Here is a 21723-nt window from a genome sequence, read left to right on the forward strand (position 1 = left end):
CAGTGTTTCCAAGATCAGGTCTTGAAATGAGAATCACATGGTCATTTAATGTTTTGGCAATTGGAAAAACATAATGCTTCTGCATAAACCAAACACTGTGCTGTATGATGCATATCATATTGCTGGCTCGATAGGGAAATCGAGGCACTCTTACATTCCCTGCTCTAGGAGTGTTTTGACAGTGCAGCAAGATTTATGAGAAAGCAAATGAAGATTTGAGTGACATGAATACCTCTCCTTGCAACATGTGAAATCCGAATAGCTTCATCAGCCATCCATTTTTGCATAGTGCCTTATTGCTTAATATGTATGCTACAGAATATCTTAAATCAGTAGTGGTGTGTGATTACTAGCCAGTTAAGAACCAGATTAAAGAATATAAAAAAAATGCATTCTTTAAGTTGTTATTTTACCATAATTGCTATTATCCAATTTCTTTATTATGGTTTTTATATGCTCAAAGGAAGATAGAAAGTGTTTTAAACAGGAAAAGAAATAGTTGCTCTGTCAAAGTAGAGTCTCATACTGGCTATGAGCACTCATCCGAAATGTTGTCTGTTGAATTGAATGTTGGAAAACCAGAGCTGTTCTGCTGAACTTCTTAAAACATGTCCTTACCTACCTCTAAGAGGCAAATTTGTGGATGGCCATGTGCAGACAGAACTCAGAAGTGCTTCCTAGGTGACACGGATCTTTCTCTTGGTAGCACATGCAACCTTATCATCTAAATATATTCATAAATCTACCTGTAGCATCTTAAAAACAGAGGCTGTGTTCACCCAGCTACTTCCTCAGTTGTAGGAATTGTAGTAAGATTTTTCTCCAGGCTAAACAGCCCCTCCTCATAGGATTCCTCGCTGCTCCTCATAGGATTTGCCCTCCAGCCCCTTCACCAGCCTGGTTGCCCTTCTCTGGACTTGCTTGAGGACCTCAGTGTCCTTCTAATGGTCAGGAGCCCAGAACTGGACACAGCACTCAAGGTGTGGCCTCACCAATGCAGAGTACAGGGGCACAGTCACATCCCCAGACCTACTGGCCACACTATTTTTGATACAAGCCAGGATGCCATTGGCCTTCTTGGCCGTGTGGGCACACTGCTGGCTCATATTCAGTCTGCGGTCACCCAGCACCCCCAGGTCCTTCTCTGCCTGACAGCTCTGCAGCCAGTCTCCCACAAGCCTGTAGTGTTGCGTAGGGTTGTTATGTCCATTGTGCAGCACTCTACACTTAGACTTGTTAAACTTCATCCCACTGGTCTCAGCCCATTGGTGCAGTCTGTTCAGATCCCTCTGAAGAGCCTCCCTACCCTCAGGCAGATCAACACTTCCTCCCAGTTTAGTGTCATCTGCAAACTTACTGAGGGAGCATTCAGTCCCTTCATCGAGGTCATTGATAAAGATGTTGAACAAGACTGGACCCAGGACTGAGCCCTGGGGGATGCCACTCGTGACCGACCTACAGCTGGATTTGGTTCCATTCACCACCACCCTTTGGGCCTGTCCATCCAGCCATTTTTTAACCCAGTTGAGGGTCCACCTGTCAAGGCCAGTGTCAGCCAGTTTCTCAGTCAGAATGCTGTGAGAAACTGTGTAAAAGGCTTTACTGAAGTCTGGGTAGACCACATCCTCAGTCTTCCCCTCATCCATTAACCGGGTCACCTTGTCATAGAAGGTGATCAGGTTAGTTTGACTGGATCTACCTTTTGTAAACCCATGTTGGCTAGGCCTGATCCCCTGGTCATCATGCATGTGCTGCATGATAGCTCCCAAGATGACCCTTTCCATGATCTTCCCTGGGACTGAGGTCAGGCTGACAGGCCTGTAGTTCCCCAGATCCATGGAATCTTATTGAGCAGCTTTCAGAAAAAGTCCAAAGTCAGCCCTACGAAAGTCCAAGGTGCTTGTTCTGGTGTCGCCCTTCTCCCAGTACTAAGAATTCTATCAGCTCATGATCACTATGCCCCAGGCGTCCTCCAACCTTCACATCCCCCACTAGGCCTTCTCTGTTTACAAACAACAAAGTCCAGCAGGGCACCTTCCCTGGTGGGTTCATTCACCAGCTGGGTCAGGAAGTTGTCTTCCAAACACTCCAGGAACCTGCTGTATTGTACCTCCAGTAAGTTGAAGTCCGCAATAAGGACAAGGGCTAGTAATTGTGAGAGTTCTCCCAGTTGTTAAAAAAATCCTCATCAGGTTCCTCCTCCAGGCCAGGTGGTCTATAGTAGACTCCCATTACTGTATCTCCCTGATTTCGTGCTCCTCTGATCTTTACCCAGAGGCACTCAACCCTGTCTTCACCATACTCCAGCTCTAGGCTGTCAAAACATTCTCTGATATACTGGGTTACCCCACCTCCTCTCCTACCCAGCCTGTCACACCTGTGTAGTTTATAACCAGCAATTGCAGTACTCCAGTCATGTGAATTGTCCCACCACATTTCTGTGATGGCAATCACATCATAGTCTCCCTTAGTTACAAGGACTTCTAATTCCTCTTGTTTGTTACCCATGCTGTGTGCATTGGTGTAGATGCACTTCAGCTGGTCTATTGATTTCCTTAAGCTCCTAAGGTAAACTAACAGCTGGTTAAGTTACCTGAACCATTCAGTAGTAATTACATCTCTACTCTGAATTATCACACTATCCATCTGGTTAACTAGGGTGTCTGACCAGAGGTCATTGCCAGCACAGCATCCCTCAGTAACTCGACCACCACTATCATAGTAAGCATTACAGTCTGAAATGAATTTTGAGTTTCTTAGAGTAGATGGAGATGACCTAATTCCCAAAGCCTGAAAGCAGTCACCTTGTGACTTAAATTGGAGGAGAAGGCAAGAAACATGGGAGAAAGGGTACAATGCACGTGTCTTGTAAATGTTTGAAGGATGAGAGATTAACAATGGGGTTGAAAAGGATACTTTTGATCAGCATTTCCCTGTCTGGGAGGTAGTCTCCTTAAGAAAAATATCTGGTTACCCTGTCAAAAATATTTCCTTTGAAAATTCATGCTGCTTTTTCTCTTTTTTTCTACTTATGCATGTGCCTTAAATAATTATCTTTCTTCATAATTTGTTCTTAAACATCACAAAGTATTGTCATATTAGCAATATTAGTCTGTAGTTGATCAATCTGGGGGAGTTTTGTTATTTTCCTATCTCCCTCTAGGAAGACAGCTTTTTTGGCTTTGGATACTTCATTTCTGCAGATCAGCTGTTTATCTGATGCTCACTTACATTTTAGTTAGCATTTTTCTGTGTTTCATGTTATCTTGCACCATGTCCCCTAATACAGTTACATATGTCAGATTTTTTTTTTTTTGCTTTCTATGCATTAGCGAAACATAAAGTTACAGAGTTACTCTTAATCTTCTTGCCCAGCTCCATGCTCATCAGCCTTGATGATTCATGTTGTAGATATTCAGGTTAAGTCTATCCTTAAAGTTTTTCCAATGGGAAAATAGCTCTGGTTTTATTTTTTTACAGAATGCTAATCCTTTATCTTCATGTGTTGTCGCAACTTCAGTTTTCTTCTTTATAAACTGAAAGAATTTATTTTCCCTCAGTTCTTCCTATGCTGCCTTTTGTCATCCCTGATGCATTCACATAGGAGCTGAGTAGGGTCATGAGAGACTATCCATGATTTCTCCTCTTTGCACGAAGACCCTTTTGAGCTCAGGTCAACATGCTTTGTTCTTGTTTTGACAGATAGCAGATTTTTATTTAATAATTTTACTCTTGGGGTAGGTAAGTAATTTTCTTGGTACTTAACCATGTACTTTGTTTCTGCAATTGGAAAATATGAACACTTGGAAGTCTTACAAGAATTTGTCAGGTAATTTTAAAACAAATGGAATTAATTCATAAAAAGACCATTGAGGAAAGAGTTAAATGAGTTTACATTCGGGTCACAGCTTCATTATGCTTGTGCTGTCTTTTCTTTTGGAGGAGAAATAATGTAACATGCAACAACAATGTGCTTCTGCTCAGTAGCAGGGAGGAAAAGCTGTGGTCTTATTGTTGATTTAGCAACAGAGAAGGGAAAAAAATCTAGATTTGAGTATGAACAGCAGACAACATTACGTATCTGTAGTTCAGTGGCTTTTTTTTTTCCTTTTTGTGATTTGTGATGCAAGGAAAGCTGCAAGTAAAACAAAAATGAAGGTGAAAAACTGTAGTGAAGCCTGCCAATATATACACAAAATTTGGATGGAGTCCAGGGCTCAAAAAGCACCTGAGTCTACAATCAATGGTGCTTTTGGTCTCTCCTTATGGTTTTGCATTTGTGCTCCAATGCACTGCCGCTTCCCCATTTTACCCCAGGGTTTTTTGTTTTATCTTCTTCTTACCTGCTTCTTGTTGAGTCTCCTTATTTTTCTTCTTTTAATCTCCCTCAAGGACAAGGAACAGGATCACTTGGAGTTCAACAGCTTTTCATATTACAAGCCTTTTAGCATGTATCCTCTCTAGGTGCTGTGACATGCAGGGAGGTAAGGAGATGTTTTCAGCAAAGAGGAGCCTGGAGAGGAACAAAAGAAAGAGATGCTAAGGATATTTTCAAATAGGCACCGCAATAGGGCTGCTTCAAAATGTTATTATTGTGATGGTTCAGCCCCAACCAGGGGCTGAGCTCCATACGCTACTGCTCGCTGACTCCTGGAGAAAGAGGCAGAGCCTCCGTGGGTTGGGATAAGGACAGGTCACTGACAAAAGCACCCTGAACATAGAACAGTAACAGCCAATTACACTCACACCCAGCGATAATGCAGAGTACCTGGCTGCACTACTCTCTGAGTAAGGCTATATGATGGTGCCTTATTCTAGCTGTGAGAAGGTAGGAATTAATTTTGCACTTTATACACTTTTCCTGTTAACTTCACGCCAATGAAAGCTCATTAAAGTTTTCCGTTAATCCGGGTTTTCCATATTGCAACTTGATTGTGAGCAGATGTGAGAAGAAGCTGTCTTTGTGAGCCACATGAGCGGCTCCATCAAGCATATTGAAGCAATGCATTTTATCAGAATTAGGGATCTGACACATGGAATTACTACAGGTGTTCAGAATGAAGGAACACCATCATGATGCACACTACATTTCATGCTTGTTCATTTTTCAGTTCTGTAGGCTTTCTCCTGGAGAGAAATGTACAATGCTGTTAATATAAGAGCGGATTGTAAGGTATGGAGGAGGCCGGCAATGGAGGGGTCAGGAGCCATGGGGCAGCAATGAAAGCAAGGCTGTGGTTTTATTGCTGTCAAATTTATACAGAACTTATGCACTTGAAATATCTGCCCCATAAACTGGGGAAAAGGCTTTGTTTAATTGCCTCAGCCCTTTTCTACAAATAGTGCAGGATTTTCCAGCAGCATCAATGATGTAAGAATTAGACTTCTAAACCCAGTTCAGACCATTTTTGGGTGAGAGCACAGTGCAGCTGTTTTTTTATATTTGCATTGTTTCTTGTAAGGATTCCTGGCAAAAACCAGACCAGTCTTTCTGTGCTTATTGGGCTGGATTCTGGGAAGACCATTTTTATCTTTCTTCAAACACTCGGAGATAGCACCATTAAGAAAGAATGTGAAGATGTGTGAATGTTTAACTTGCAATGCAAATGGAAACAAAAATAGCATGGTTTGTTCACAGAATTAGAGGAATGGACCTGTGTGGTTTCTTTCAAGTGAAATTGTAATAAAAGTGAAAAATACTCCTTTCTGTTTTCAAAAACCATAGACAGTACTGTATGGAAATTGGATTTTGGGAAATACAGTTTTTGAAATATTGCAACTCTAAACCAGTAAATGATGAGGGAGTAGTGAAATGACGTTAGTATTCTGTTTCTGTTGAAAGTTAATTTAATTCCATAGAGAACTGGCATATTATCATAATGTACTCGCACTGTTTGGTTGTGCTGCTTAAACCCGTCTGAGATTTGTTTTCCAAAGCAAAACAAGAGAACAATGTGAGGAATTAGTGACTAACAGATCTAGATACTGCTAAACAGCTTAGGTATTGCGAACCATTATTCATTCCAATAGCAAAGCCTGATGTCAAAATTCTTTGCACATGCAATCATGCAGTTGTGATCTAGGACCCCAGATAGCTTATGGACAGGTCTTTGTAGGAGAGCTGTGCTCTGAAGGGTCCTCTGCTGTTGGTGTTCCTCTCATCCCCGTGTAGAGGCACCCTCCAGACCATGTACATGTATGAGCACCCAGATCTTGTACAATTAAAATCAGGGTAGAGTGCCACCAGGCCTAGATCAGAACTGGAAGCTGTGGAGCTAGTCTCATTAGGCATTACAATTACTGATACCAGTTTGCCTTGTTGCCACTGGGATTAATGATTTGTCACTCTGCATTCGTTTTACTCAGTGCTCATGGTGTAGTTTCAGTCTGTATTGAAAAAAATAGGACATTTGTCCTGAAAGCAAGTACAGCCACTGATGCTATGGACATTTTGTCTTTGGTATTGAAAGAGCAAAAAGTACTGTTAAAAGTTGTTATTTATCATCTTGCAAATGCCACGTGGCTTAGACTTTATTTTTTATAATGGAAATACTGACATGCCATACACCTTTTGTTAAAAGTTGTTATTATTTATAGTTAAAAAACAGGATGGGCCATGTAAGACAGTGGCATAGGCTGGAGATCCAGCTCGCCTGAGGAAGTAAGGGTTTAGTGAACCTTCCACTATTTAGCCTGAAAGTCCATCTGTTGCTTAGAACAGCTTTTCAACAACTTAAACCAGAAGCTATGTTGTTTCTTCTGAAAAAGCCTTTTATTTTAAAGCATCCTTTGCATCATTGCTAACAACATTGTTTTTCCCATGGTGCCACTGGCAGGGCTTAAACAGCACTGAGACTACTTTACTCATCCCCGAACATCAAGTGGTAAGCAGTAAGCAATGTTCATGCTTCCTTGCATGAATTTGTGTGGTGTCTTCTATTACCATATGCCAAAATGTCCCTCACCTGAAAATTTTCCAGTTTCGAGGAAGCCATCCTTCCAAAAAGAATTGTTTTTCTAGCATATAAAAATAATTGTGGTGGGTGTTGGTTTTAGTTAATTCCTTGTGATGTCTTAAACATTAAATTCAAGCAAATTGAAAGGCTAATAGACAAAATTTTAAAAATTCTGTACTGGTGGAGTAAACTGGAAAGTTTGCTTTTTTATGGTTGTTTTGGTTTGATGGGATATAGGCTATATTTTGACCATGGTGTTATTAACAACTGGGAGATTCCTCTTTATCATAATAATCTTGAGGGCTCTTTAAGTCAGCATGATACTTAAAAATGTTTTTAAGAATGAGAAACAAACAGTGACACTACTAAAAATGCGTTGCCATTTTTTTTTTCTTATTGTAGTAAGTAATAAGGAAAGGCTCAAAATATCCTCTTAGTGAAATTCACAGAGATAATTGTGTTAATTGTCAAATATATCAGAAAACTTAAAATAATCTTTGTTCTTTGATGGAGGAAAAAAAACCCTTACCAAAACTCATTCAAGGTAACAGAAGAAGTACATGCTGAGGTATATTAAAAGTGTCTGCTTGCTTACATTGGGCTCTGGTGTCTTACATTAACACATACGCTCTCTTATCATATTTTTTAATTTTTCTTCTATTCTTGTTTAATGTGCTCTTTTATTCAGAGGCCTTTTCTGTGCATTTCAACTGTAGTGCAAGTATCTTGGTGTTTTCAAAACTGCTTTGAAATGCATGTTTTCAAGCTTTCAAATCTTAATGTGGCTTGAAATTGTAATGTGTTAAAGGTGAAAAAAAACTAGCTTGTGAGTTTTAGCTACAAGAAATACATTAGGGTTTGTGCTTGTTTGAATGGGAAAGGTTATAGTTTTGTGTGCACCTTTGTTGCCTGCAAGAAGCATAACTCGAAATCAAGATATGTGCTGTTAAGAGCGTTGTTAACACACTTTGAAGTGGGTAAGCACTTCAGTTGTGTGGGTTTTTCCAAGGAAGAATATTGAAGAGAACTTCATGCAAAAGGAATTGCTGGTATAATGGGAATTAAGTTTACGGTGCATAAACTGGGAATTTGCCTTTCAGATTTTCGGTAGAGTGCCTATATGTTTGCATATGTTGTGTAATGTAATTCCAGGAGATTTTGAAACAAATTTTATCAAACTGTTATATTTAGCAGAGACATATAAATCCGCATGTTATTCCTGTAGCTGTAAGCATATCTAATTCAGTGGAAAGTGGGGGGCATAGAAATATTCTCTATGAACTGGGTATCTAAGTAAAGGTGATAATTTTGGTTTTAACCTATTGAATGCTTCTTACCCTTTCAGTGATGGAGGCTTTTCTTGTCTTTTGATTCAGCTTTCAAACCCTTATGTTTTTGTCCTTTTCTGTATTCTGAAAAATTTTCTGCAGTGGATTCTTAAGTTAGCTGATTGCTTCATAATGTAGTTAGGTTAGTTTTTACACTTTCTGTAACTAATTGGCCTCTTTGATTATCAAAGGTATGCAGTAAATGAAATAAGTATTTGGTTTGTAGACTGTATCTTGTAAGCAAGCAAAATGTTGGAAGTCAATCTGATTTTATAATTCCAGGTAATGTGGGACTATGGTAATGTAACTCCTAGATATATTAACGTAACTTGTCAGTATACCTGTCACTCATAGCCAGAGATCCTCCACTATTTTCTCACTCTAATGAAGCTAATATACTGAGTTCTTCCATCTCAGATTAGTGTTGGCCACTAATTTGCTACTGACATTTCTCCTCTAAACAGCCTTCCCACATAGGCAGAAGAAGAGAAGGTTGAGGATGCTGAGGTCTGAACCTGCAGTCCCAGCTCTGCGAGGCTGGGCAATTGTGAAACATTGAACTCTGGGGAATTGAATTTGGGAAGGGTGTTTCTGAGTGTAGACCCCTAAGAAACTAGCCGTTTTCTGGATGAACATTAATCTGTAAAGTATTGCTCTAAAGCAGGTTCCTCTGTCTTTGAAGTACAGATGTACAGAGGGCTAGGATATGTAGTAGCAGGGTGTATTTGGAGGAAGCTCTGTTGTCTACAAGGAGGGAGCTTGTATGCAGCCTGTAAGGACATAGATTTCCTGTTAGGTGGACGAGCAGGAATAGAAATACCTCTCCGAGTCCTGTGGAAATATGCAGGATTAAATCATTCGGGTATAACGTGCAAAATATTTGCTTTCTGTGCTGCTGTTAAACCATGAAGGGCTAGCTGACTGTACTGACCAAGGTCAGCTTTGCATGTGCTTTTGTGGGTGAGCAGGGCCAGGGAAATATTTACTGCAGTCTCTTCAGTTTCAATTCAACATTGTTTCTCTGAAGCAATTTCTGTTACAGTGTTTAGTGGTTGATGCCACATCCAGCAGCTTACTTAGCCCTCTCCTTTTCATGGTGACAGGCTTGTTTGCTTTGGCCCTAGAGAAGTGAATCTGAGTAACCTGTGGGAGTGAAGTGGCCAAGGATCATCAAGTATTTCGCGGTGTGGGAGAGTTTTGATGAATTTGAATGTAGTGTGCAACCGCCAGCTAATGTTCACACACTTTACCCAAACCAGCTTGGGCAGAACTAAATGTGGGGTGTAAGAGCCTTACTCTGTCATGAGCTGTGCTTTTATTTCAGTACTGACACCTTGGTCTTTCCTCAGACCTGTCCGGTTTGAGTCAGGATTTCCTACTGCAGGACTTTAGTCCATGTGTCTAACGTGGAGTTTGCACGTTCAGGTACTTGGAGGGTTGTTCAGTTGAACACAGTCCCATACCCTGACCTCTGCTGCATGTCTAGACAGAAGTTAACAATTATGGGATAACTAAGAATATGATTTTAATTCCTTATGAATCCATTAAGTTTACACTTAGGTAACTACATGGAAAATGTAGGACTTTATGATAGACTTTGTGTGTTCAGTTAGCAGATCTGAGTGCAGACTAGGAAGTCACTTCTGACAGAGATAATTAGACTGTTAAAACTGGGAAGTTACTGCAAAAAATAGGAAGATAGTATTTGTATTGGAACAAGTAGCTTTTGTAAACTTTATCCAACTTTTGGAAGCACTGGTAAACACTGAACATTTTCAGTAGCACCATTATATGGAATTATACGATGACTTGAATTCAAAAGGAGGTCTCCTTGGCCAACCTCCTACTTAAGATAAGACTGACTTGGATCACATTGCTCACTCAGGACCTTGCTTGGTCAAGCTGTGTGATCTCTGATTATGGAGATGACGAAGTCTCTCTGTGCAACCTGTTGTACCTGCTCCTGCTCAACCACACCCTCACATCCAGTAGGAATTTCCCTTGCTGCAACTTGTTTGCTGAGGTTTTTTCACCATATGCCTTGGGGCTCCATCTCTTCTGTAATTCCTCACTGGATATTATTCAGTTATTCAAATGCTTCTGCTTGCTATCTGTGCTGCATTGGGAAATTCTCATGTGGTTACTTGTATTCCAGAAGGGATGCATTACAGATACCTGCTCTGAAGAGATGTAACTTCATTTAATGGCTGCAGGTTGTCAAAGATCAGTTATTTGAATATAGTTCTGGAAAGAGCTGTTAAGAAACAAGATGTACTAATCTTTGAAGTTTTGTGATTCATTGATGCAACCAGTGGAAATTACAAAGATTTTATATTTTTTAAACCAGGAAGTGCAGATGTATTCACAGAATTGCATGAATATGCAAGACTGATCTTGTTCTTGTTGTGAAATACAAATGCAGCAAAATGGAAAGGAATAATTTATGGCTTTATTAAGTAGGCCTGTCACTATCCGTGATGAATAATTGTATTTGCAGAAAGAGAGAGAATTGGTAAGTATTCCTCCTCTCAAGGCAGATCCAACAATGACGGCTTCTTCCTAAATTGATAGTCAGACTTTTAATGACTGATCAGGATTCTGATGCATCTTAGAAAATGAGCAAACTTTGATGGCACTAAAGATAAAGCATTGCTTCAATTGTATGGAGTACTTTAATAATAACTGTGTTACCCAAAAAATTTTGGACATTCCTTTGGCAGGCAGGTTTTTTTTTGAAGTAAATATTATTTATTGATTTTCTTTTGAACATAGGAATTTTTTCCAGTTCATAAGGACAACTTCTGTGCCTGAAAAATCTCTTGTCTTGGTGGTTAGAGTGGTCTGGTTTTAGACTGAGTCCCAACATTGTTAGAATGTACTTGGAGCTTCATTTATTGTAATGCTGAATAATTAAAGTACTGTTGATCCTGTGCAGTTGAGGCTGTGGTTCTATGTGCTAATCAAATTAACTTCTAAAAAGTTACATGTGAATATATGCAGTTTGCTTATATTCACACATCTGTTTACCAAAAGAATCCCAAACTGACTTGTAAGCACAAAATAGAATAGGAAAATGCTGCTTCTTACCTTGTCTTTGATTTTTGTGAGCCTCTTAGTTTTGCAGACTATGTTCTGCTTTAGTGAAAAAAAAACATTTTTCTGAGGTAGTGGTCCTGACTTCATTTCTCACCAAATAGTCTAAGTTAATTGATCTGTTGTATGTATTTCGTAAAAGAAACAACAGAAAAAACAACCAAAATCAAACCAACACAATTGCTCAAGAGGATTGCAGCATTTTCAGGGAGTTTGTTTTGTTTTGTTTTTGTGTCAGTCTGATTTGCAGTACAGCATTATGTATCTTCCCAAATGCAAGGATAGCTTTGGAAATACAAGCATTCTCCAGAATGGTCCAAGTAGGCTATTCTTTGGTTTCAGCCACTACCAGTGTATCTTGTGAAGACGCATGAAGTTGCACAACATTTTGGAACAATAAGGAGGTTTTTTTCTTAAATTTAAGCCTATTTGACGAGAAGTGTGTGACTCCGAGTGTGGATATTATTGCTCATTATTTTGTCAGATCTGGGTTTCTGTGGGTAACATTTGTCTTTCTATGTTCCAGTGGGTCCATCCTAAAGTGAGCATAGCAGAAACTTGTGTTCTGTACATTTGACTGTGCTGCTTCTGTCACCTTGGCATGGCAGTCAAAGAAACTATCCTATTGTTCTTGTTAAAATCTCCTTCAATAGCCAAATGATGACGATTAGCAATTTAGGAGTCCTTATTTTAAAATCCCTTTATTAACACCAAAATGGATGCCAGTGCAGCTTTGCCTTTACAAAGATGTTACAGTCATGCTGTTTGGGGGTGCTTGTGTTTTTCTAATAGTCGGAAGTTTTCCTGCCTTTCTTAAGGACATGGATTTCTCATTAACTTGAGTTGTGGGGGTATGTGCTCAAAGCAGTGGGTTTGAGTCTCAGAGAGGAACAAAGAGCTTTCTAACTACTTGTTGGTTATTCCAGCAGAGTGGAAGGAGATACAAGCTGTTCCTGAAGCGACGTCTCAGGGTAAAACAGTGATGAATGATATTGCAAGTGCCTTGGGTGGCTGCAGTAATAACATGCTTCATTGCATGATGCCTTTTGTTAACCAGGAGTAAGGTTCACAGTTATAAATACTCTCTGCTATCTCAGAGAACTTTTTCACGTGCATCCTTGTTTAAGAGTGAAAAGATAGAGACATAACCCTCTGAATTATTCTTTTTTGTTCCTACTCTAATACAATGAAAACACAGTTTGGTCCTATATAGAGAAATACACCGTGGCTGAGAGGTGTGGTTAAATCCAACACCAGCCTTCCTTAGCATGGACCAGAGTATTAGCTTCTATGGAGAGAGTGCTTTGCTATACGAAATTCTAGTTTGTAAATGGTTTGGTGGAGCTGAATACCGATATGATGATAAATAATAAAAATAAATAATATTATTACCTAGTATTATGTTAACTTCCCTGGAGAGTGTGGTAATAGCCTTATTTGTTTAGCTTTACTTGCTGTGGCCTAGTCAGTGAAAAAGACAAATGCTGTTATTACGACATTCTGGCACACCAATAAATTAAAATACGAGCTTTAATGGATCACTGGGAATACTAATTACACTGTTACATTGATATACTGTATTAGATTTTTTTTCTTCAAAAAAAAGTACATCTTCAATTTTGAAATGTAATCCCTGTATTTTTTGTGTGCTATGGTAATACAGGGTCATTGCTGGGACATGTTTCTCTGTGGTGATTGGTTTAGGGAATCATTTCATGAAGTAGAAAACACATGGAATTTAATTTTGCTACCTGCTTCAAGTTGATGAACTGAGCCCTAACTGGTTTTTGTGTAGAGTGACATTCTGACTAACTGCAGAAAAAAAATCATGCTGTAAAATAACATTTGTCTTGGTCATTTATGACATGCTGTAAAGACTGTGATGTAATAAATAGTTGTATTGTTCCTAAGTATTGCTACACCAGCATATATGTATTCTTCATGTACCAATTATATACATGCAATATTTGCGGATATAAGCAGTTAATTTTGAAATGATCTTAACTGGATATATCCCTGGTAAAAATTTGTTCAAGTGTATCTGCAGCGATGAAGACACTGAAGAATTGAAGAAGTTTTGGAAATTTTGTCTCCTGTTATATTTTAGAGCAATGGCAATACTTGCTCATTTTATATGCCTGTATCTTCCACAGATTGATAAAAGACATCAAAGCAAAGATTCTATTTTCTTCAGGGATGGTGTCAGGAGAATTGATTTTGTTCTCTCCTATGTGGATGATCTTAATAAGGAGTGGGAAAAAAAGTTGGTAAGTTTGTCTTATTAATTCTTATCAGTCATAATCTGAATATCCATTGCTAACTGTTTCACATCACAGCTGGAATAGCACTTAGTAAAAGTTTTTATAGCTTTATGAAAAGCCATTCCATATACTGAAATTTCTGTGTTGTTAATCAAGACCCAGTTTTAGTAGATTTTTGGAGCTTTATTTGCTGAATTGATCACTCTGTTACTTGAGTTGGTCAATATATTATACAGTCAATGCAAAGAAACCCAAATTAATTTGCTTTCTTCATTTAATGCCTTATAGTTAGCTGTGGCTCTAGTGAAGTATCTGTAAATACTCTTAAAGGAAGGTTTCTTGTAAATAAGCAAAGCAGTATCCAAATGAGATGCAACAATATAACTTTTTCCCCATCTTTTATCTTCAGTTAGCTCAGAAATAGATTCCTAGATCCAAGAATCCATACAGTTTTCATTTTAAGACTTTTTTTTAAAAAATATACTCTGATAAAAACAAACACAGCATCTCCTCTTTGAGCTCTTCCCAGTCCTTGACTTGTGCTCAACATTTGTTTATTCATTCTTCTAGAAGAATATTAAGGGGCCTTGGTAAGAGACCTCCTATGTAGCAGAGCATGAAGTATGGCCTTTCTCTGGAATGCCAGTTAGTCATCATCCCTGAACTTCCCAGCAAGACCCAGTTGCCCAAATGGCAACATTAGGTCAGAGGGAATCAATAAATGACATGTGTTTGGTCATAGCTTCCAATGACACTTGAGGTCTAACTTGACTAACACATCAATTCAAACTACTTTAAAAATCCAGTACTATGAGATGCAGCCAGGACAAAGAATAAACTTAATGTAAAGCATGATACTAAAAAAACCAAACAAACAAAAAAGCAAACCCAATAAAACCAGTGGGGATTTTATTTTGGGGTTTTTTTTGTGTTTTGTTTTGCTGCCTTCTTCCTAAGCCAGCAGAGGTTACACTTACAAACTCTTTCCAATATATATCTTCAAAGTTTGTTCTGTTGTTCTGTTTAAAAAACAAAACAAAACAAAACAAAACAAGACGTGTTTCTCATGTAATCACATTATTTTGAAAGATAAGGTGTTCTGAAGAAAATGCATTATACCAAGGCCTATTCTACAATCATGATCAAAGCAAAGGTCAGTGAAGTAAAGAACGCATCTATCTCTTGTCATATTAAAGTGCTTCATAATCAAAAATGATAATTTCCTTTGAACAGTGATTACAAGATTGGGCAGTTCAAACAATAGCTTACTGATTGCATTCCTTTAGGAAGGAAATACTGCTTTCATTACGGATATACACTGCCTATATGCAAATATGATCCAGTGCAGAGCACAGCCCCTGCATCATATTCTTGTTTCCTTAAAAGAGCAAGAATCTCTGTCATCATCTCCTGATGCTTTTCCCAGTTTAAACATCTCACAGTCAGCTTTCCTCAGCTAGCCACATTCAGGAGGTTACTTGGGAAACTCAAGTTACATTATGGCTGAGGTACCATGGGTGTATCTGGCATGCTTTCTCAAACTCACACTGATTCTTTGTCAGGCTGCAATTCTAACTAGGTTCCTTCTTCTAATATAAAGAAAAATGCATTTTAAAAAAAAAAGGGGGACACCAGGCAGTGTAGAGAACAGAAAAATATATCCCTGCAGAAATAGTGAAAGCAGCTCCTAAAATAAACTTTTCCATTAGTCATACTCAAATAACATGAGGGAAGAAATGCAGACTATTTTGGTAATGTTTCAAGTGGAAAGAAAACAAGACAGATGCACAGTCTGGCCGCTCATTCATATTCTGTGCAGCAGTTTCCTTCTCACTCCTGCTTTTTGGGTCATTAGAGGGTGGCAGGAATCTTTGCCAGACCAGGCTGTGTACATGGGTGACAGTATGGTCCGAGGGATTCATGTGGGGAAGAACCCAACAAGTAGTAGCTCTTTAAGAATGCACTTAGAAAGAAACGCCTCTGCCTTACTAAAGGCTAGAACATCTGCATCAAGTGGCGTGAGATTTAATTCTGTGCCTGTTAGTGGCAAAAGAGTTTATGGCCCCCTGTGGAGGAGGTGTTTGGTCTGTGGCACTGTAGGTTTGCTCTGTGGTCAAAGAACAAACAGGCACGAAGATACTAATGTTACAGCATGTCAGTTTTTACACAGTCCTTGGGGAATCTGCTAGGAAAACTGAATTTGTGCCATATTGATATCTAGCATCAGCCTTCGTACAAATGAATATGCTCACAGATTAATGTAGAGCAGTTAGCATAGTACTGTGCTGTTGTTTTTGGGGTTACAAGATGTAAATATTGATGCAGTACAGCCTTTGGAATTCATCTGACACACTGGACTTGCTGTTGTACAGTTATCACAGGAAACAAACATGAGTTTCTTTTGGTATAGTACAATGATACAGCAAAATGGAACGGCTAAGAATAGAAATATTCCTAGGAAGAGATTAACATTTGTGACAAAGGGTTTTGTTTCTTTGTCTCAAGGAAACAGCTTTATTCTGCATTTCTAAGAAAGACTTCTTTGTGTGTTTCAGTATAGGCCTGATACAGTTGTAAGAAACAGTCTTGTTAATCTTCTCCCTTATCTTCATGCAGAACAAATGCATTAACTTCTTCGATGTTCTCCAGAAACTTTTCAGTTTTGAACTTGCTTTCTGTTAGCTACATCAATAAATTCTAACCACAAAGCCTCTCTAAACAAAAATTATGATTACATTTTTGTGACACGAGACTTTATATTTTTGCCCAAAGCCTCTAGCACATTCAGTGGAAATATTTTTACACACATATGAACTGCATATCAACATGGAAAAAATGTAATTATTAAAAATATCTAACAAGTTACTCCTGTGTGACCAGGACATGATCTTTATTGTCCATAAGTGTATTTCTTCACAAGAAACTCGAGAGCATTAGGACTGTGGGATCTTTGTGCAAAGTAACTTGTTCCCATGATTACTGGAAGCAAAGGCCTCCTGTCCCCAGCGGGGCAGCAAGAAATCAGATACTTGTTGCTCCTGCTGCACCCTGTTAGGCTGCTGACTGTGAGAAACTCTGCAGGAGCAGTTGAAAACTGGGCTCAATCAAACTGGGCACCTCTCCACTTGTGGAAGGAAGGTGTTTGGCATCTTGTGCACGTCAGAGGGTACATAGAGTACCAACCATCCAAGCACCAAGGACAGTCTTTGCAGCACTGTAGGGCATACTGTCTTATCCATCTCATCTACCCCTGCCTCTTGTGACTGCAGGCAGATGAGAGGACAAGGAGCCTTTACTCATCAGGGTCTTTCTCACCTGAAATGTTCTTCTGCTGTGTGAGCAGGGCCTGAGCCCAGGCTGAGCCCATCTGTGTTAGTCCTGCAAAGTGAATTTATTTTCTCAGGGTGCAGCTAAGAGCAGAGTTCTTTGTGCTTTGCCATAGCATGTGATTGTTCCTGAGGCTCATATTTATTTCCCGAGATATATGATTGCAGTTAGAATAAGCCCAAGCATCCTCATATGTAAAAGGTTTTTGTAAGCATGGTGCTCCCTGCCTAAAGGAAGGGGAAAAGTGAGGAGGAAGAGTAGTTTTGTTAAGGAATAGTATGTTGTAAAAAGTGAGGATGAGGAGTTTGGATAAGGAATAGTATACTATAAACATAAAACAATTTTATTCTCCTGTTCATTAATTGTTTTTACTAGCGGTAACAACATTGTTATCAAGAAACAGGCTCATAACAGTTCCATATCTCAAGTAACTAATTTTGCAGTGTTGCATCTGCCTTGGGCATATTGATACCTCTGGACTTTGGATCTTGCTTTGTTAATCTTATCAGGAAGGTTCATTACAGCCAACCATACGTTAGATAGGTGAAGTTGCCCTGCGTGAGTATGCAGGATAACCACGGGGGTGTTTGCGGAGGCAAATGTTCTACTGGCCTCTCTCCTGTATAGGCCACAGTGGTCTCAGAAAATATGGCTTTAGTCTTTTACAGATGCTTTGGAGAGGCTTAAGAACCATATTTAAATAAATGGAGAGGAAAGACATTAGCCCACTGTTAGTGGTCTTCACTGATGTTACTACTTACGTAACTGCAGAGTGGTATCTCGAGTGGAGTTGCAAGTATGTGCACCAGGTCGAGCTTTTAAGGTTTGGGACAGTAGGCTTAAAATTCTTACTAGTATGTAGTAAAACAAAACTGCACTAGTCCAAAGATATGTGTTGTCCATTTTAAGCCTTTGATGGCAGCATAAAGAAATCCAGTATTTGCCATTTTTTGCAGGAGATTGATTGCCTTTCAAAGATGGTGGTTTCAAACGGACAGGGAAGTACGGTACACTCACATGGGTTTAGGAGAAGGTGGCTTATGGGAGCAGAGCAGTGTGGTTAAAAGAGCTGAATCTCTATTAGAGCACAACCATTTATCACACTAAGTGAATAGTAAGGAGAGATCGCTTGGTGGCTCTGTTGGTCAGTAAGCTGTGCAGCTGGAGGAGGAGCTGGCTGGTGTCTCTGGGGGCAGAGAACCCTCTGAGCTGCCTCACTTGGCTCTCCTCCACTGTTTGCTGCGGAAAGAATGCACACCAGCCTGCTTCGTTTGGATCAAATGTAATCCAGAATAGCACATAGCTTTGGATACCAGGCCTGAAAGTCAGCTTTTATATGCAGCTGTCAAATGTAGGCATAAATCACCTTTTAGTTGTATTGTTCTCTATTAGATCAGCAGGGCAGCAATCAAGTTCTCTGGTGCATTTATACAGGTAGGTTTCTGAGATTGATTAATTAAAAAATAATACATGGAAATGCATTTGCACCCTACATATGCTCTAACTCAGGAATTACCGTATTTGCAAGTTTATTTAGGCCAGTGTCTATTATTTAATAATATTTAGGAAAATCAGATGTGAGAAAATGCAAGGCTGCCAGCATAGGAAAATACATCATTACATCTTAACTTTATTCTTCAGTCTGTATTTATTTATCTAAGGAGTTGCTGCAAACTGAAATACAGATTGGGCAGCCCATTCCTCACAGGCACACAGGAAAAGGAAACTGGCTGAAAAGTATGGTATTTTGAGTTTAAACTTGCTTGAAAAATGTCACTTTGGACTTCATAGAGCACTATGGTTACTCTGGCAGTTCTTCAATATAATTTTATATAATTAAAAGGAAATTAATTCAGTCTCCCAATTGAATTTCACCTAGGAATTCCTTGGCAAAACTCAGAGTTCAGAAAGGGTTGCAAACTTGGAGGTCACGCAGCTATCATGCACTGCCACAGTGAACATCTCTATCACTGCATGAAGTCCACACTGCCTTTATGCAAGCTAAGCATATGTAAGCTTACACGTGATATTAATCTTATCTAGTTTTACAGTTATATACAGTTATGTTGTTTGTGGTGCATAGTGTTTGAATTGTTGGTAATCAGTAGCTGAACAGTCAGGCTTGATTGTTAAACTGGTAAATGGATGTTACTATAAGTGATCAGTCTTCTAGATGCTTCGAGAATTATTGTTTTAACTTTCTCTTAGAAACAGAGCTAAACTTGAACAATCACCCTTCTGACAAGTCAGAAATGCTCAAGACACACACTCAAGACACACAATTTCATTTGCTCCTCTAGTTAACAAGATTAGACAGTGTCTGCACCGATTCCTGACTAATGAGTTTCCTGTTGCTAGTCAGTGCAGTTCCCCATGTGTTGCCATCACTAGGTGGGCTCAGAAGTGTCCTGGTTAGCATCAGCTGCTTTTTGTCTGTGGGTCTGCTTTCCTTCACAAAGGTTGCATAGCATTAAGGAGTTGTCATTAGAGGCAGTTAGGAGCAGTGAAAGTCAGTGAAGTCATGAGGAAGTGATTGGTTAGTTGTCAACTTCATCAGTTAATAAAGTGTGTTTCTTTGTCTTCAGGAAAGAAGAAAAGAATTTGAGCGCAATCTGCAAAAGGCTGGCTTGGAACTAGAGACTGAAGATAAGAAGGTAAAAAAAAAATAAAAAAACAAACCTGAAAGAGGAAAGATTATCAAAATCAGAACTAGACCTGCAAACTACTAATTAATGTATACCACTTGGTTACTTTGAGAAAAATTGTAAATTTTTCTAGCAGATTCCATAAACCATGACTACCTTAAGTGAAACCAGCTTACACAGACTCACAGGTTCACAGAACAGCAGGGACCTGGAGATCATCTAGTCAAACCCCCCTACCAGAGCAGAGTCACCTAGCGCAGGTTGCACAGCTTAATGTGTCTATTTGGGTTATTTTTCCAGATATGTTCATAACAGTAGTGGAAAATGATTCAGGAGGAAGTGATGGCTTTTGGCTTCATAACGGCAAGAAAGCTGTTGCAGAATATCTGCAACTTTGCTGAAACCCATGTAAATAGGTAATACATCCAGAGCCAGTTTTTAATCCCACCTAACAACTAATAACATGTTTGGAAGTCATTGAACAGATTAGCATATGCCCACTGGATGTTTTCAGTATGATAAGGAAGGACTCTGCTGTGACAACTGGAGGATATTTGGTTAGCGTTCCTGTTTTGCTTAATGAATGGAGAACACAGGATGTTGATGACTTCAGTTCTTTTTTTTCTGCCAGATATCAGGTTGGGCAAAGTAACTTGATGAAATTTAGACTCTGTACCATCCCTAGATGGGGATTCATTAGACAATAGGTTAAAACATACCTTCTGATTGCCATTTTCTCCTGGGTATGTCAGGGAATGCTAGAAGAACATACACCGTGGGGTGAGGCCTGTGATAAGGTTATTCCTTATCACAGCGGTGAGGCTGTAACAGATCTCAGCTCTGGTTGGAAACACACTTTTGCAATGAGTCTTGTTTGCTCTACTCTGCTGTATGAAAGCTGCCCTCTCCAGGAAGGAGAGCCACCTGCTTCAAGAATCCAGCACAGTGGCCTTCAGGATGTGTGGGGTGACAGGTGACCAGCCCTGCACTGCAATCCCTTTGTTTCTACTGGACTCAGAATGGAAGTTTTCAGGCCTCAGTGTACAAGATGAATGTAGTTTGAAAAGCCTTTGTAAGCTTTTAGTAGTGCTAATATTATCTTTATGAACAACTACTCAGACAAACTTTTCAGTTTAAAAAACCCCAAACATAAATACAAAAAAACCTTCTTTCCTCCTCCTATGTTTTTCTTTAAGCTTTAAAAAATACGTAAAAGGCAATAAATTGTGTATATCAACTACTCTCATAAGTCTTGCGATAAAGCACAGTTTAGTCTGATGTCAGATTTAACTTTCCTGGGGCAGGAATCTGAAGATGGCAAGATTTATTTTGTGAAGATCCATGCCCCGTGGGAGGTTCTGATCACATATGCAGAAGTGCTGAACATTAAAGTTCCTATCAAGGAAAATGACATTCCCTCAACAGTGGAGAACCCCCTGGACTGTATGCTTGCACCACTCAGGCTTCCTGAGAAGGTCATGCACCCTGAACCGGATTATTTCACAGCACCATTCAGTAAGGAGAAGCAGGAGCTGTACCTCATTAATGATGAGAGCACGTTCTTCTCACCATCCATGAGAAACAGAATAGTACGTATGTTGATTTTTCTCCTTTTATTTACACGTAGATTTACTTAGACTTGCAGGAATACTCATGCAAGGAAGGATTATACAAATTGTGATATACAAGGAAGCAGAGATGCCAGTGCATCTTCCTTAGGAATCTGGAATAGTCTATGTTGGAGTGGATCTTCTGGATGTCTACAGGGCAAGTGTGCCATCATGGTCTTATGCAGGTTAAGGCTTTGTGAAGAGATACTTTCTGCTTGTGCTTGTTATTCCTGCAGATGATGCACAACGCACAACCATTATAGCTTTTGGTTAAATGGCCTTAAAGTAGGAAATGGCTGAAATTCTTGTGTTTGAATCTTAGGTTAATTATATTCTTACACGTTGCCCGTATGGAACAGAAGAAGGGAAGAAAAAATTTGGGATTAAGAGACTGCTAAATAATGGCACCTACTCAGCTGCATATCCTCTTCATGATGTAAGTATTTTAGCTTTCTGCTTTGAGTATTTTCCAGTGTTTTTACTTACTTACCTACTGTGACATT

The 21723-nt window shown here is 39.3% G+C and overlaps 1 protein-coding gene across 1 annotated transcript in view; it reads left to right on the forward strand.

Annotated features, from left to right (window-relative positions):
- The window catches only part of ANO5 (anoctamin 5), a gene marked incomplete at its 5' end in the record, with an annotated part of 60865 nt that overhangs the window by 15049 nt on the left and 24093 nt on the right, over window positions 1–21723 (forward strand). Inside the window, 6 exon segments of the mRNA XM_084263517.1 lie at window positions 6837–6884; window positions 12304–12348; window positions 13531–13644; window positions 19551–19619; window positions 20915–21199; window positions 21543–21656. Coding sequence (XP_084119643.1) covers window positions 6837–6884; window positions 12304–12348; window positions 13531–13644; window positions 19551–19619; window positions 20915–21199; window positions 21543–21656 — 675 coding nt within the window.

Source organism: Gallinula chloropus (genome assembly GCF_964237585.1).
Source record: "Gallinula chloropus genome assembly, chromosome: 4".
NCBI classification, from domain to species: domain Eukaryota; kingdom Metazoa; phylum Chordata; class Aves; order Gruiformes; family Rallidae; genus Gallinula; species Gallinula chloropus.